General features: G+C 40.5%; 1 protein-coding gene across 1 annotated transcript in view; it reads left to right on the plus strand.

The window, feature by feature from the left end:
* The first annotated feature begins 4,780 nt into the window (after positions 1-4,780).
* muc2.1 (mucin 2.1) overlaps positions 4,781-17,928 on the plus strand; it is a 13,276-nt gene continuing 128 nt past the window's right edge. The window contains exons 1-26 of the mRNA XM_061822069.1: positions 4,781-4,865; positions 4,944-5,199; positions 5,280-5,394; positions 5,915-6,005; positions 6,071-6,204; positions 6,296-6,512; positions 7,703-7,828; positions 7,914-8,028; positions 9,831-9,981; positions 10,076-10,189; positions 10,265-10,334; positions 10,425-10,562; positions 10,968-11,132; positions 11,222-11,316; positions 11,561-11,687; positions 12,358-12,613; positions 14,196-14,248; positions 14,325-14,428; positions 14,512-14,663; positions 14,742-14,880; positions 15,050-15,160; positions 15,270-15,449; positions 15,800-16,039; positions 16,140-16,296; positions 16,620-16,748; positions 17,200-17,915. Coding sequence (XP_061678053.1) covers positions 4,796-4,865; positions 4,944-5,199; positions 5,280-5,394; positions 5,915-6,005; positions 6,071-6,204; positions 6,296-6,512; positions 7,703-7,828; positions 7,914-8,028; positions 9,831-9,981; positions 10,076-10,189; positions 10,265-10,334; positions 10,425-10,562; positions 10,968-11,132; positions 11,222-11,316; positions 11,561-11,687; positions 12,358-12,613; positions 14,196-14,248; positions 14,325-14,428; positions 14,512-14,663; positions 14,742-14,880; positions 15,050-15,160; positions 15,270-15,449; positions 15,800-16,039; positions 16,140-16,296; positions 16,620-16,748; positions 17,200-17,915 — 4,221 coding nt within the window. The 5' untranslated portion in view covers positions 4,781-4,795. The remainder of the gene's footprint in view (positions 4,866-4,943; positions 5,200-5,279; positions 5,395-5,914; positions 6,006-6,070; positions 6,205-6,295; positions 6,513-7,702; positions 7,829-7,913; positions 8,029-9,830; positions 9,982-10,075; positions 10,190-10,264; positions 10,335-10,424; positions 10,563-10,967; positions 11,133-11,221; positions 11,317-11,560; positions 11,688-12,357; positions 12,614-14,195; positions 14,249-14,324; positions 14,429-14,511; positions 14,664-14,741; positions 14,881-15,049; positions 15,161-15,269; positions 15,450-15,799; positions 16,040-16,139; positions 16,297-16,619; positions 16,749-17,199; positions 17,916-17,928) is intronic.

Here is a 17,928-nt window from a genome sequence, read left to right on the forward strand (position 1 = left end):
CTTTCCATAGAAAGTAAAGGACGAGAATGTAACACACGAGCGTTACCTTTTTGTCAAAGTGTATGCTCTCAATACACAATATTACCACATTTACCAGTTTCGAATGCCAGATTACAGAAGTACGTCACTGGCTGAGTAAATGTTTTAATAACCTTTTTTTGGCATCATTTTATGTCATGACAGTCAGTTGACATCTTGTTTTCACGTCCATCCATCCATTTTTTTTGCTGCTTATCCTCACGAGGGTCACGGGGACTGCTGGAGCCTATCCCAGCTGTCAACAGGCAGGAGGCGGGGTACCCTGAATTGGTTGCCACCCAATCGCAAGGCACATCGAGACAAACAGCGGCACTCACAATCACGCTTAGAGGCAATTTAGAGTCTGCAATTAACCCATGATTTTCATGCATTATATCCTTCAGTATATCAAAATATGTACGTGTTTTAATCTGAAACCATAATTTGGTATCAGGAGAGGATAACAAAGTTAGCACTGAGTTATTTCCCTTTCCTTCCTGACCCAACATGGCTGCCTCAAGTACACATGGAGCGTTTTCCAAGAGAAGAAAGGGAGAAAAGTCAGTATGCAACCAAGTTTGTCTTCAAAATGCTAATCCGTCAGTATTATTAATGTGTAAATGTCGTTCTAGAATAAGAATTAATTAATAAACATATCTCTAGTATGTACCACTTCACAGAACTGATAACATACCTGTCCCAATTTCGGGACGCTGCCCGCAAGAGGGAAGACCTTTTTTTTGCCCTTTGTTTTATGCATTAAATGAAAAAGAAGTGTTATTTCCTTGTTTGTGGCCCGTTAAGAGACTTTTATCTCAATATGGCAAAAAATTGCCACCCTGCCCATGAATGGGTTAATGTTGCATGTTTTTAGGATGTGGGAGTACACTGTAGTACCCGGAGAAAATCCACACAGGCACGGACGGGGAGAAAATGCAAACTCCACAAAGTCGGGGCTGGGATCAAACCCATGAACCCATGTCCTCAGAACTCTGAGGCCAACGCTTTTCCAGCTGATCCACGCCACTCATCAGCTGTTCCAAGGTCATGGATTATTTAATTTTTTTCCTGGCAGCCTAGACATTTATTTTATATTTTTCAAAGACATTTACACTTACTGATATTTACATTATACTTATAGAATTGAATATCATAATGTGCTTTGCTTTACATTTTAGAATATTTCTATACGTACACGATCAATACAAATGCAGTAATTTATCCGAACCTTGAGATCTGGAACATTCACAAGGCAGCTTCTTAACTAAAGAACTCTGTAGCTAATCTTCTGAAGATATGCAGAGTCAGAAACTATCCACATGCTAATCAAACGTGCTCCCAGGCAATTCGATGCATCTAATGTCCTCCCTTGGTCAACACAATAAAAGCTGTCAGTCACGAATGACTCCACATGTCCTCATCATACAGCTGTCCAATAGTGGGAGTAGTCCGAAACCTTGTTTGCACTTGGAGGAGCTGTCAGTAAATCACTATTTGGGGTCATGCAAAATATCACTGTTTGTTTTCACGACGTAATCACAGATAAAACACATCAGTAAACACATTTTGTTGTCTTAACCTGAATGATGGGATGTGATCAGTGGACATCAGGTTCTTTATGGGACTATTTAGACTATTATTCATGAATGTATGCCTTCATGCCACTCATACCGGTAACTCTTACACATGTGCAAAAGAAAGGGCCGACAGACTGATAAACCGTTTTTGAGCCATCACCACCCTGAACTCTCATCTGCTCATCTCATCTATTAATGTGACGGCACGCTGATTTCACCATTGTCACAAATGAAATCCAACTTCAAACATCACACACAGTACATTGTGTCATGAAGCTTTAGTACCTGTTATATACGGTACATTTCTGTGTTGCTATAGAGCAAGCTACACATAGGACGTGAATATGCGTGTCGCTTTTTAAAAAGTCAATTTACAGTACAACCAGAGTTAGTAATGACAAAGTTTAAATGGATTTTGTATGGTTACTGCTATGGTGACACACAGTCAGAATAGTAAATTGTTAAATCTGGGAGAATAACCATTCCAATAAATAAATGCTATGCGGCTTTGTGACTCTTTATGAATATATACTGTATAACATTGATTAAAATGTTTTTCAACTAGATACAGCTGGTCGATAATGAAATGGAAAAACTGTACAGCGTAAATGTCAATATGTGTAAATGACACTGTTTAACTATCACCATTAAATTCCTGTATTTTCATTTGTAAGATCCAGAACTGGATAAGACAAAATAAAATGACAACGGTAGAGAATCTTTGTTTTTTTGCATACACTATATTTACCATCTTTGTGATTTTGCAGTCAGTCTGATGAGACAGATGGCAGATGGACTGACATGTTTTGTTTAAAGCATGTACTAAACATTATTCAAACGTTATTCAAGTTATTCTGAGTCAGCAAAAGTACAACACCCCTGCCTCAATACCTTTTTTAAAAAATATTTGAAATAATAATAACAGAAAAAGGAAATAATATTCAGTACGATTCATTTGAAAAGGACAGATGAAAAAATACTGTCCAGTAAGTTTCTCTATCAGCTGGACACTTGACAGTAATGTTCTTGCAAAAGTGTTACATGTGTCAGATTGCGAGGGCACTTTTTCTCCACAGACCTCTTCAGGTCACCTCAAACGTCATGCCGAATCTATGATTTTTTTTTTTTCTTTATCTGGGTGAAACAATCAAACAAACACATTTATGTACATTGAAAATGGGTGCTATCCACGAGGAATTAATAGGGTTAAATGAAAGATGATGAACAAAGTCAAACCTTAGAATGGAGGACAAAGGACAAACACAACAAATATAGGTAATTTTGAAATTAATGTAAACAATCCCAGAGTGAGGAGTCTTATAGTAGTTGAGCAGAGTTGTGATAAAAACACAGACTGCTGTTTGAAGGCCCAAGTGATGAGACATAAGCGCTCAATTTCACAATTGCACGAACTTGATGGCATAAAATGTTTGAGATGATGAAGTTCCACTTCACATCCTTCATGGTTTGAGACCAAATTGGAACGTTGTAGAAGTGGTCATTTAAAAATGTAAACACTTGCAGAGATTTATTGGAAGGATTTAGGATAGCTCGGCAAATTATGACATTAAAGCCTATCATCCAATCAGCAGAGAATGCTAATTATCCTCCAATACTGATCAAGCTGAGGAGATCGGTGTAAAGTCTAGTTTTCTTCTATGCAGTGGACCCCTTCATATCCACAGTACAGCATTCACTGATTCACCTATTCACTGATCATTATTGTGAGAATTCATGAACATAATTTTTAGAATAAGATATAGTTAAAAGTACTTGAGATTTGTGATTTAAAATTGTGTATCTAACTGGAGGACTTTTGAATTAATAAATCCGTAACCAAAAAGTTCATAGTTCAGCCATGATTTTGAGTGTTCAACTAACCCTACATGCATGTCCCTGGAATGTGGGAGGAAGAAAACACAGAGAAACCCCACATAAGCGCGGTGAACCACTCAGGAGAGACACAACTCAAGTCAAGTTTGATCCTACAACCTCTTAACTGTGTAGCAGGCATACTAACTGCTAGTATACCGTAATCAAACGTACATTTTAGAATTGTAGCAAAAAAAAAAAAAAAAAAAAAAAGCCTCACCTCAGAGAAAATTTTACCATCCATTGCAGAGAAAATCTCTTCGAGAAACACAGAGGCAATACTGTTTGGGAATGTTTATATTGTATCAGTATTTATTCATTAACATGGTTATGCAAGTCACCACAACTTTCCAAAAGCCTTCCCCGTAAACTTTCCCCTCATGATGCAGTCTTTGACCCTATAAAGTAATGGCGCCACATGGTAGATATGTTCATCCTTTGAATGTTGGGAACTACGCGTGTTGCGATAAAATAGAGTTGATACTGCGCTCTGTGATGCTCGTGTGAGCGACTTCACCGATGGTACTTTTGTGCTGCTATGTATGTGCATGCCTTGTCGCAAAGAATAGCCTAAAAATCCCCGTATTTACAATACCATGTATTGACTTTTCAAATCTACTGGAATTGATGGGGCGGCACGGTGCTTCGGCTGGTAAACAGTTGGGCTCACAGTTCTGAGGACCCGGACTCGATCCCGGCCCCACCCGTGTGGAGTTTGCATGTTCTCCCCGTGCCCGCGTGGGTTTCCTCCTGGCACTCCGGTTTCCTTCCACATCCCCAAAACATGCAACATTAATTGGACACTACATTGCCCCTAGGTGTGATTGTGAATGCTCTCGATGTGCCTCGCAATTGGCCTCCTGCCCGTTGACAGGTGGGATAGGCTCCAGCACTCCCCGCGAGCCTCATGAGGATAAGTGGTGAAGAAAATTGATGGATGGATGGAATTGATGGAACTTGCATTGGAATTTTCGTTGTTACTCTTAGAAGACAGTCACCTCTTTCGAAGGCTAGAAATCTAATAGTATGTATATTTCAATTGGTGAATTCTTTGTGAATAATGAGTGACAGCAGAGGACCAGCTTTTTGAATATTTTATTCGCCCAAATTTCTCAATTGATCTACAAGCAAATTTGCTTAATGATGTCACAAGGAGGATGTGGGTATCATTAAGTTGGCGACAGACGCACATTCAACACGTTTTCCATGTGGCGGCAATAAAAGTTTGCTGAAAGAAGGTGTGATCAAATTGAGCAGTCTAAATATAAGGAGCCACAGACGAGAGTCTGATGATTTTACCTGCAATGGTGGTGGGAATTGTGGCAGCCATGCGGTGGAAATGCGTGGTCTTGTTTTTCCTTACTTTGTCTGTTGTCACTAAAGTCAAGGCCAGACTGGGTAAGACCCATTAAACACCTTTTCATCACTTCATTCCATCACATTCTCTTAACCCCGACTGTTTTCTGTCTCGCTCAGTCAGCAACCATGTTGGCAGTATCTGCAGCACGTGGGGCAGAGAGCACTTCAAGACATTTGACGGTGAAGTTTACCAGTTTTCTGGGACGTGCGAGTACAACTTGGCGTCGGACTGCCATTCGGCCATGCAGGAGTTCTCGGTGCACGTGAGGAGGGAGACGAACGACGGGAATCCAACTATCAGCTATGTGGTGGTCACCATCAATAACCTTGCGTTCCATCTCACCAAGGAAGTGGTCACCGTTAACGGCCAAGCGTAAGTCAACAAAAACAGCAAAGAAGGCAAAAGTTGCTCGTTTCTGATTTTTATAGTCCTATACTCTGTGATTTTTTTAGGGTCTTATTGCCACACTATAATAGTGGAGTTCAAGTGGAAAATAACGATGTCTACATCAAACTGCAATCAAAAGTTGGCCTTGTTGTCATGTGGAACGGTGATGATGCAGTCATGGTAAAGATCTGATTTTTTTGGAACGTTGCAATACGAGTGTTGTACATCACAAGACCTTATAAAAAATGCATGTTTACAGCATACTGTATTTGTATTTATAATACACACTCCAAATTGTAAAGAATCAAACTTTTAAAGCTATATTTGGAACAAAATTGATGGAATCTTGCACCACAGTTAATCTGGCTATGGAACAATTAAAATACAGAAAAGGAAGGTTACAAATTAAATGAGCTATTTAATAGTATGTCTCATGTATTCTTGTATCCTGATGGGTATAACCACCGTTTCTTACAATTTTTGGTTTTAAAAAAAAATTATATATATATATATATATATATATATATACACGCACACTGTTAATTTCAGTACAGGTACTGTATTATATTGTTATTGACGTTCTGTGCTGACTGGGAAGTTAACAATTTTGCCTTACCCGATAAAAGTCTAGAACTTAAGTGATCGATCTATCTTATTATTCTCTATTGTCTATATCTATTATTATCTCTATTTTTAATAGGTGGAGGTTGATCGTGACTATGCTAATCGCACTTGTGGACTCTGTGGCGACTACAATGGCATTCCTGTCTACAATGAGCTGATGTACAATGGTTGGTTTATATATTTTTTTTTCTTCTGACATCGGACATTATTGGATAAATAAAATCCCTTGCAGATCGAATAATTAGCCACATTGAGTTCGGCAACAACCAGAAGGTTCATAACCCAAATGATGATTGTGAGGACCCCTTTGAGGAGGACGGAGAATCACTTGAAGATGTTCCAACTGCAAATTCATGCGAGGAGTTTGTAAGTTTTTGATGCCTTGTGTTATCAAAAGCAACTTACCACTCAACATACAAGTAATGTTGTTTCTACTGCTTATGTGTTTTTCTTCCAGAAAACGTCGTGCAACCAGTTGTTGCTTTCTGAGTCTTGGAGGCCCTGCACCCAACTTATCGACCCTGCACCCTACGTGCAGGCTTGTGTGCAGGACATGTGTGGCTATAACAACCACACAAATGACACCTGTGTCTGCAGCACACTCTCCGAGTTCTCTCGACAGTGCTCCCATGCTGGTGGAGTGCCTCCCAACTGGAGGACGTCACTGTTTTGTGGTAACGTTTCACTTCCTGCATTTTATTGTTGCCTTTTTGCAAAGAAATTAAGGGTCATCAATCCCTTAAATTGGGTACATAACATCCATCCATCAATTTTCCGAGCCACTTATCCTCACGAGGGTTGAGGAGGGTTGGAAGCTATCCCAGCTGTCATCGTGCAGGAGGCGGGGTACACCCTGAACTGGTTGCCAGCCAATCGCAGAGCACATGGAGACAGACAACAATCGCACTCGCAATCACACCAAGAGGCAGTTTAGACTCTCAAATTAATGCTTGGGTCCATATATTATAAGGAAAATTAGATCAATCTCTCTTACTCGCTGATGTTCTTTTATCATCAGTTTCTTTACAGGAACTGCGGTATTAATAAATCACATTCGATGCAAATATATTTGTGATTAATTATAAAGACTAACAACTACAGTAAGAAATTGAAGAAAGAAATTGATCAACAAACTAGCAAACAACAAATACAAATAATTGTTACCAATTATTTTTCCTGGACACATCACGTTTGGATAACCACTTTTTCATAAGGTTACTGCAACTGTCCTGTAAGGGAAAAAAAGGACGGGGGTGGGGGGTGGTGGAATTACTCTGTCTCAACTACAACTCTGGGACACCATGGACATTTAGTTGTAGGAAGTCAAAGAGACACTCACAGGGAAATCATTAATTAAATTAAAAAAAAAAACGTATTTGACCCCCAAAAATCATTTCACAACCAAATTACTATTGAAATATAAAATACTTAGAATTGCAAAAAATGATTCTAGTAAAAAAACTGAAAATAAAATAAACAGAACCTGATCCATACAACTCTAACCATAACATTATACAGTATTAACCCTGCAACAGACAGGTGACCAGTTCAGGGTGTTGTCCACCTTTCGCCCAAAGTCAGCTGTGATGGGCTCCAGTTCCCCGGGACCCTAACCAGGAGAAGCAGTGTTCAAAATGGATGAATGGATGGATTATATTAATTGTAAAACTACATTTGAACACTTATAGTACATGGAACTGAAAATTACATTGTGTGTCAAATACACCACTTGCAATATACTACCTATAATTATTGACTGCTTAATGCCCCCCAACCCCCCCCTCCCAAAAAAAAAACAACAACATGCAATCACTTATAGCAACATTACTCACATGAGTCGAAATCTTTCTCTCTCCCGCTACAGCCAAGCAGTGTCCTTACAACATGGTGTATGAAGAGAGCGGTTCTCCTTGCATGGACACGTGCACACACCTGGACACCAGTTCCATGTGTGAGGACCACAGAATGGACGGCTGCTTCTGTCCCCCCGGTCAGTCCTCTTTTCATCCGAATCCAAATTTGCTCTACCTTTGCACTTCTAAAATCACATTTCCTTTGTAATTTACACTTTTTAGGCACTGTGTTTGATGACATTTCAATGAGGGGATGCATTGAGCAGTCGGAATGTCAGTGCAAGCATGGAAAAGTCTACAACTCGAGTGAGGGCTACCAACAAGACAAAGACATATGGTAAGTGAAATGATTCATAATGTTGAACAAGTACAGTGTATACGCTGGTCCTTGGAGATAGGAGTTACATAATTTACAAGTTATTTTAGATACGAGCCATCATTTGGGGTTTTGTTGTTGTTGTTGTTTTGACTTGTGAGTGCAACCTTAAGCAAACTCATCTCACCTCACTTCAAAATAAGCAGCAGTTTGGTGAATTGTGAACAATTCTTGAAAAATGAGGCTTCAAGCTTTTTATGCCACTTCTAGTTGAAATTTACTGCCAAACCGAACAACAGTGAACTACACTTTGTGTATTTAAAACAAACAATGTTGCACTAAGAATGGCCCCTGCCAAGCTTAATGCTAGCATAAATGATAAATGGCTTTGACATACTAACAGTTAGCATAATTTGTAGCAGTTTTAAAAACCTTTCAGCAGTGTATATTTGAACAAAAAACAGGACCACGACCCTTGTGAGGATAAGCTTCACAGAAAATGGATGGATGGGTGGTAAAACAACAAATAGAAAATACAACAATATGCAGCGGTAGGGCTGCACAATTAATCAAATTTAATTTTGGCTCCTCCAATTAATTGAGCCTGATCAGCCACTGCTGCATAGGGATGTTGTGCCCATACCTAATTTGACCAAATGAAGCGGAGAAGTTGTGACCCAGTCTTTCATCATTTGGTTCAAACATGCCGAACATTATGTGATCACTGCAAACGATGCCTCAAACACGTGCCAGCTCTTTGGCGCAAAGGTGGAATGTCACAGTAAGACACTATTTTGAATCGTAATAGCTGCTGCATTGACTGCAATTTTTTGGATCTGGCAGGAGCACAATTTAAAAAAAAAAAAGAAAAAAAAAGAGTTAATAGAAAGGGAAGTCACAGATGTTTTTTTGTGGTTTGTAAACAGAACAACCGAGATCTACTGTGCATCCATCTATTTTCTGTACCGTTTATGCTCACTAGAGTTGCAGGATTGCAGCTATCTTTGGATGAGAGACGGGGTACACCCTGAACTAGTCGCCAGCCAATTGCACAACGCGTATAAATACACAACCATTCGCACTCACATTCACATCTACGGGCAATTGAGAGTCTTCAATCAACCTACATGACATGTTTTTGGGGATGTGGGAGGAAACCGGAGAACTCAGAGAAAACCTACGCAGGCACGGGGAGAACATGCAAACTCAACACAGGCGGGGACGGGATTTGGCTGGTCCTCAGAAGTGTGCAGCAACCGCTGTAACCAGCTGCCCCACAGTGCTGCCCACGTGATTACAATCTTGAGCAAAATAATCAATATAGAAATAGAAGTCTATTCTTCTTTGTAACTGCATCACTCTATGATACAGAACCGCCTCTCTGCTGCCAGCACAATGTTAAAAAAGATTGTTGTTTTCCTTATTAAAATATAAAGTTTTTTTTCAGCTTGTCCCGTTAGACGTCACCAGGCCGTAACAGCTCAGATGAATGCTCATATTTGTTTGGCACTCTTTTTACGCCCCATGACCTCTCTGACCCCCTTGGGGAGTAGAGGCCCCAGTGAGATACGAACTCACGACCCCAGGTTTACAAACCAATGCTCGAACCACTAAGCTATGGGGCCTCTTTCCTTATTAAAATATAACCCCTAAAAATTGGGGGGTTTTGGAGGGGTTTGGACAGATCAATTGAGTTCCTATTCATTTCAAATTGGAAATGTTGATTTGAGATAGAAGTTAGAAGTTACGAGCGTGGTCAATGAACCAATTAATAAGACATGATCTCTTCTTGCTCATGTTTTTGATTCTGTGTATTATCTCAGCACATGTTTTCAGGGCAGATGGTTTTGCGAGTATCTTCAGGGGCCAGCTACATGTGCGGTAGAGGAGGGTTCACACGTGACCACCTTCGATGGCAAATCGTACACCTTCCACGGAGACTGTTATTACACGCTAGCCAAAGTGGAAAGCAAGGTGAATGAATCTGAGCTTTGATTGAGGGAGAAAATACTGTCTGCAATCTGCTGCTATGAATTGAATCACCTTTAAACGTCCACGTGTGTTCCAGGATGCCTCAAGTCCAAAGTTTACCATCCAGGTGCAACTGGTGCCTTGTACAAACCAACACTTTGACACTTGTCTCAAGGCGCTTAAAATCCTGTTAAACAATGACAGAAACAATGTGAGATGAAGCTCGTTATATTAAAGTAGTGCCTGTTGTTGGGGACACCATTTAAATAATTCTGTTTTTGTTTAGGTGTTAATGTTCATTGCCGACGGGACAGTAAAACAAAACCAGCAAATCATCACTTTGCCGTACCATACAGGTTGATCACACAATCCAACCCTCATCTTTACTTTGTGCCTTCACATCATTTAGTGATACTCTCGGTTGTTGTGTTTGTATTTGCTCAAAGCGGACATCAACATATTCCACGCCTCGTCATTTCACATCTTGCTCCATACCAGTTTTGGATTGCAAATTCAGATTCAGCACGTGCCTCTCATGCAAGTGTACGTGCGGCTCGATGAGAGCTACAACGGAAAAACGCGTGGTGAGTTTTACATTTCTAAAACCCCCCAAAATATAGATCAGAATACAAATGTAGTAGTTGTAGTTGTAAAACTATTTGCATTATACAATCTATATGATAGGAAACTTCTGTTATTGGTCACAAAAAACTTTGCAAATTATGTTTCGAAATCACCCAAATCTCACATAAGAGCAGCGGCGTGCCGACCTTTTACTGGATATCCTCTGTACTTGCCCTTTATATTCCAAACAAAATGATTAATATCTGTTAAAACTGTTCAAGATTTTGTACCAGTGAATCATGTCGTCATGTATTGTTCATACTGTATCTCAATAATCCAACGTAGTATCTTTGCGCTGATGAGAGACAGAGCCTACTACGGCAACACCAACATATCATAAAACCTAAACTCTGTTTTCCCATCAGGTTTATGTGGCAACTACAATCTGGCCTTGTCTGATGACTTGAAAACCCCTCAGGGGATTGTCGAGGGGACAGCGACCACATTTAGTAACACTTGGAAGTCGAACCTCATGTGCCGAGACACCAGGGAAAGACTCGATGACCCGTGTTCTCTCAGCGTGGAAAATGGTACACTGCTTCCACTGCCTCTTCTCTGTTTAGTACACATGCGGTGCGTGTTTGTCATGATTGATAGAAATTGTTGCTACTCTTTCCAGACTTGTATGCAAAACACTGGTGCGCCTTACTGTTACAACCAAATAGCACCTTCGAGCAGTGCCATTCATTAGTAGATCCTGATGTGTACTACAAGGTACGGGCTTTCAATTAATCCAGTAAATTCCTCTTAAATGATAAGTAGAGTTGATTTCAGTTCAACACTGTAACCCCCTATCTGTGCTTGTGAGGTGTGCCCAAGTATGGGAGAAATGGTTGTTTTGATTACCCTCCGTAACCTTCCACACTGGAAATGCCAGAAATGAGTGTTTTATTGAACTGAACCAGAATGAAGCGACGTTTCCAACAAGCCGTCAGCAGTGTGTGTTGTAATTCCGCAGCGGTGCATTTATGCCAGCTGCAATTGTGACAAGAGTGAATCCTGCCTGTGTGCTGTCTTCTCCTCCTACGCCCGAGCGTGTGCATCAAAGGGAGTCTTCTTGATGGACTGGAGAGTAAACGTGTGTGGTAAGTACTTCCTAACGTTGTTTGCTTTACATCACATTTTAGAAAGTGGGGGCTTTGCGTAGAATTTGATGATAGATTCTTGGCATTTATTTCTACTTTTTTAGGATGAAAGATTTTTAACTACCTTTTTTTTTTGGGTGAAAGAAGTAAACCAAAGTTAACAGTTTGATATATTATAATATCAATAGGTGGGATGGTGGATCAGCGGGTAAAGCGTTAGCCTCACAGTTCTGAGAACCCAGGTTCGATTCCGGGCCCGCCTGTGTGGAATTTGCATGTTCTCACCCTGCCTGCATGGGTTTTCCCCGGGCACTCCCGTTTCCTCCCACATCCCAAAAACATGCAGCATTAATTGAACACTCTAAATTGCCCCTAGGTGTGATTGTGAGTGTCACTGTTTGTCTCTATGTCCCCTGCGATTGGCTGGCAACCAGGTCAGGGTGTACCCCGCCTTGTGCCCGTTGACAGCTGGGATAGGCTCCAGCACTTCCTGCGACCCTCGTGACGATAAGCAGCAAAGAAAATGGATGGATGGATAAAATCAATATTTTGTCCCATTCCTAGTGACAAACCATTGGACTCTAGAGCATTATTTCAATCACTCATTTTCACCTGTGAAAATCTCCAAATATTGTTTATAAAGTAACTTTTTAAATTCTGCAACAAACAGATAAATACACAAGGACCTGCCCAGAATCTCAGATCTTTTCATACAAGCATCAACGGTGCGAGCTGACCTGCAGATCGCTGAGTTCGACACTGCCGAGTTGCTCCTCTGACTTCCTGCCCGTGGACGGCTGCTCCTGTCCTGAGGGTCAATACCTCGATGACCATGCCATCTGCATCCCCAAAGAAAAATGTCCCTGTTATCACAACGAGGCCATCATCCAGCCAGGGAAGTCCATCAACATCAAGGACGAACACTGGTTAGTTTCATCATGGAGCTTATAATGAGGATTTCACATGGTTTCAGACTTATCAGCTGCAACATCAGGTGTACATTATCTAAGTACTATTTTAAGAGGCTTTTAATATTTTGTTGGCCCGTTTAGCACCATGAGAGGAGTAAAATATTACAACAAATATCATGGTCAGTTCTACACTATTGCAAACTGCTAGCACTGTAAAAAAAAAAAAAAAAAAAGGTCAAAAGAATTACCTCTCTGACACTGTCGATCCAAACTGAGAAGTATTAGTAAAAAGATGCAATTTTGAGGAATCTCTAGTATGGGATCTCATTAGATATTGATTGGTAAGTGCAGTACTGTATATTTCATGCCTAGAAAGAGTACCACAGATGCATTATTTGCCTTGAGGATGCTCATGGAAAAGTACAGAGAAGGACAGAAGGAGCTACATTGTGTCTTTGTAGAGAAATAGAGAAAGCCTATGACAGAGTACCAAGAGAGGAATTGTGGTACTGCATAAGCAAGTCTGGTGTGGCGGAGAAATATGTTAGAATAGTACAAGACATGATGTATGTAAGTATGAGGGCAGCAGAACAGCAGTGAGGTGAGCCGTTGGCGTGTCAGAAGAATTTAAGGTGGAGGTGGGTCTCCATCAGGGATCCGCACTGAGCCCCTTCCTTTTGCGGTAGTAATGGATAGTTTGACAGATGAGGTTAGACTGGAATCCCCTTGGACTGAGATGTCGCAGATGAAATTGTGATCTGCAGTGAAAGCAGGGAGCAGGCGAAGGAATAATTAGAAAGATGGAGCCATGCACTGGAAAGGAGAGGAATGAAGATTAGCCGAAGCAAAACAGAATATATGTGCATAAATGTGAGGGGCGGAGGAGGAGGAGTGAAGCTCCGGGGAGAAGAGATAGCAAGGGTGGACGACTTCAAATACTTGGGGTCAACAAGCCACAGCAATGGTGAGTGTGGTAAGGAAGCGAAGAAGTGAGTCCAACCAGGTTGGAACAGCTGGCGGAAAGGTGTCTGGTGTTCTATGTGACAGAAGAGTCTCCGCTAGGATGAAGGGCAAAGTTTAGAAAACAGTGGTGAGGCCGGTCATGATGTACGGATTAGAGACGGTGGCACTGAAGAAACAACAGGAAGCAGAACTGGAGGTGGCAGAAATGAAGATGCTGAGGTTCTCGCTCAGAGTGAACAGGTTGGATAGGATTAGAAATAAGCTCAATAGAGGGACAGCCAAAGTTGGATGTTTTGGGGACAAGGTTAGAGAGAGCAGACTTCGGTGGTTTTGGACATGTTCAGAGACAAGTGAGTGAGCATATTGGGAGAAGGGTGCTGAGGATGGAGCTGCCAGGCAAAAGAGGAAGGAGAGGAAGACCAAAGAAAAGGTTGATGGATGTTGTGAGGGAGGACATGAGGACAGTGGGTGTTAGAAAGGAAGATGCACATAGGCTTAGATGGAAAAAGATGACACCCTGTGGCAATCCCTATCCCCATTGGGACAAGCCGAAAGGAAACGAAGTCCAGTACTGTATATGGCCTTTTTTTTCTTTATTTTAATTCTAGTTTATATATTTTGTGTCTTCCTTTAGTGTTTGCAGTAATGGTGTACTTCATTGCCACTCTTGGAGACTCCGCTCATCAAGTATGTTTGCTTGTAATTCATGAACAGAAGTATTTGGTTGAACATCTCCGATTCAAATATTCTTCCTCTCTTTCAGCATGTCCTCCACACAAAGTGTACTTCAACTGCTCCAATCCTGGCTCGGGACAACTTGGAGTTCAATGTGCACCAACTTGTTTAAATCTAGACAGCGATGATTGTGTAAGCACTTTTTTTTTTCCTCCCAGCGTGCCTTCCTTTCCCTCAGTTTGTTTTTCAAGTAGTTCTTTGGCCTTTCTTTCCAGGACTCCAACGATTGTGAATCAGGTTGTCAATGTCCAGACGGACTTTTTGACGATGGCAAAGGTTTCTGTGTGGAACGGTCACAATGTCCGTGCAAACATGATGGAATATTGTATGCTCCTGGGAAACAAATTCCAAATCAGTGCAACATGTGGTACGATCTTATTGTCACTTTATATATGATTGTTTTACTCCATACTCAGAGCACTAACGTTTACTGCTTGTAATCCAGTACTTGCAAAAGTGGAAAATGGGAGTGCACAGAGGAAAAATGCCCTGGAACCTGTATTATTTATGGAAGTGGTCACTATAATACATTTGATCAACGTACATATGGTTTTCAAGGACACTGCAGCTATGTTGCAGTCAAGGTTAGTACAATATTGCACATGTGGACTTTGTTAGCTTTTAATGCAGTTTCAGTCATTGAGGAGCGACATCATCAAACTATAGAATATGAACTTCAGAAGTCTAAACAGGATTTCTCCACAGTGTATTACAAATGATTGATTTGTAACTACTTCATAATGTTTCTCTAAGAACAAATGTGGCAATAAAACAGCAGAGGACAGCATTGGCGTGATCACAGAGAACGTACCGTGTGGCTCTACAGGCACCACGTGCTCAAAAACTGTCAGAATACAGTTGGGGGTAAGACTTTGTACAACACTGGTACAATATAGGACACTGTATAGTGTCTGTTATTGTAGTAACATAATGTGTTTTTTTTCTTCCTTTTTTTTTTTTTTTTACACTACAGCGAAAGGAAATCAAACTATTCAAAGGAAAGTATGAGGAGGCGGACCTGGCTCAGGGCAATCACATAGAGTACAGAATTAGGACAGTTGGCATGTATCTGGTTGTAGAATCTGTCATTGGTATGGCAGTGATGTGGGACCGCAAAACGACTGTCCGCATCCTCTTGGAACCTCAGCTCAGTGTAAGTCCATGTTTATATACTATATTACTTACAGTACATAAATGAAGGAATGTTGCGATTATTCAGAAATCCAAATATACATCAAGAGTTTAATTCGCATCCTGAATGTGAGTGAAAGAAATGAGTTGTCTGTATGTACCCTGAGACTGACTTGGGACCAGTCCAGGGGCTACACCTTCTCTTTCCCGAAACCACCTGCGATATGCACTAGCTCACCTGCAGCGCTTTAGAGAATCAACAGTAGAATGAATGATTTTATGTCATATACAGGATAATATGATTGATATAAATGCCTTAGATATTGAACAACAGATTTGAAAATGAACTAATTTGTTGTTTTACCAATCCAGGGACAAGTATGTGGCCTATGTGGAGATTTCAACGGCAATGAACATAATGACTTCACCACTCAGGGTCAGCTATTAGTGACCAATGTGTTAGAATTTGCAAACAGCTGGAAAACCATCAGCAGTTGCCCGGATGTGGAGACAAACGTCAATCCATGTAAACTAACACCCGGTCGTCAACACTGGTCCAAAATGATGTGCAGCATTGTAAATGGAGAAACATTCCAAGCATGTCACAATACGGTAATTTGCAGATTTAGCCTCAAAATGTTTGATTTTAAATTAAAAAAAAAAAAAACAGATATCAAGTTTATCTAACAGTGCATATGATTTGTTTAAACAGGTGGATCCACGTCCATTTTATGAAAACTGTGTGAAAGACTCGTGTGCCTGTGATACTGGAGGCGACTGTGAATGTTTCTGCACAGCAGTTGCAGCGTACGCTCAAGCTTGCAATGAGGCTGGGGTATGCGTTGCATGGAGAACACCAGACATCTGTCGTAAGCGCAACATTTTTTCAAAAGTTGAGATGGTGGAGTTTAATTAGTTTCCTTTCATTTGAAAAGAAAAACTACTAAGCTGTTAAATGTTATTTTTAAGGCTAAAATATGATATTTACATTTCTGAAAGTGACAATTTCTTAGTGACAATGTAGTTGTTGATGCTGTAGGCCTGTCTGGACTTTTGTGTATCCAGCAGGCGGTTGCTTCTTGTTCAGTGACTGTAGGGGTGAATAATTCTGCCTTTGTGCCTTGTGATTGACTGGCAATTGACCAAATGGATTTACAATTTCAAAATGTATTTTCATTTTCTTTCCTCTAAGCTGTCTACTGTGATTACTATAACAACCCTGATGAATGTCGGTGGCACTACAACCCATGTCATCAACCCTGCTACAAGACCTGCTTGAATCTAGAGGGAAATTGTAGCAACCCCTTGCCCAACTTGGAGGGTAAGATTATTCAGTTACTATTGTAAATATGTACGAGTATGAAATGCTAATTAAATATATTAAAGTATACCCCTGATATATTCTGACATTCATTGAAATCCAATAGAAATTTTGAGTTTTAAGGTCCAATTGAAGTTACTCCAGTACATTACAAGACTTAGCAAGTGATTTTAATTCGGTTATAATGATTATTTCATTGCATGTCTTTGCAATCTCATGCCACTGCAATATAAAACATCATGAGATATTTGATTTTATTCATTTGATTTATAACATCCATCTCTTTACTCATTTATTGGATGCAAATGACTCATACAAATGAAGTAGCTTCTCGTGTTGATGGCCAAAGGGTTTTCCTGACACACCAATTTCACCTATACCTCTACATTTTTTTTACAGTTTTTATTGAAAAAAATCAAATGTATGAAGGTTTATCCCATTGTATTTGCAGGTTGTTATCCTGTCTGCCCAGAAGATAAGCCCATATTTGATGAGGAGCACCAAATATGTGTTCAGGAATGTGAAGGTTGCTTTTACAATGGGACAAGATATGATGAATATGAAGTTATTTACAATGTGACTGACAACCTAGGAATGTGCTACTATGCAATTTGTATTAATAAAACTGTAATATTTGGAAATGAAACCTGCTCCACTACAACAGCCAGTCCTGTAACAACACCTGTAACTGGACCAGTTACTACGACTGAGGGGCCAACCACCACCTACACAACAGTCCCACCGTCAACAACTTCCACGACCACCAAAGTAACCACAATAACAAGATCAACTACTCTATCAACATTACCTCTCACCACAACAGAAAAGCAAACTACAATCATAAAATCTACACCTCTGACAGAAACTACCAGTCGAGAGCCAACCACAACGAGATCAACTAAAACACCAACAGCACACCCGACGACAACTGAGGGAGGAACTACTAACACAAAATCTACAACAAGCCTTCCTCCTATTTCAACAACAATTGAGGGACCTGTAACTGGAACTACAGAAAGCCCACCAACTGCCCCTGTTTTTACAAAATCTACAACCACCACAGTAGGACGCACCACAAAATCTGAAGGTTCAACAATGGCAACAACATTAACAACCATAACAGACAGACCAACTTCGACGAGTATAGGTCCAACGACGACAACAAAAGCACCAACTGAAG

Source organism: Syngnathoides biaculeatus, chromosome 6, assembly GCF_019802595.1.
Source record: "Syngnathoides biaculeatus isolate LvHL_M chromosome 6, ASM1980259v1, whole genome shotgun sequence".
NCBI lineage: Eukaryota > Metazoa > Chordata > Actinopteri > Syngnathiformes > Syngnathidae > Syngnathoides > Syngnathoides biaculeatus.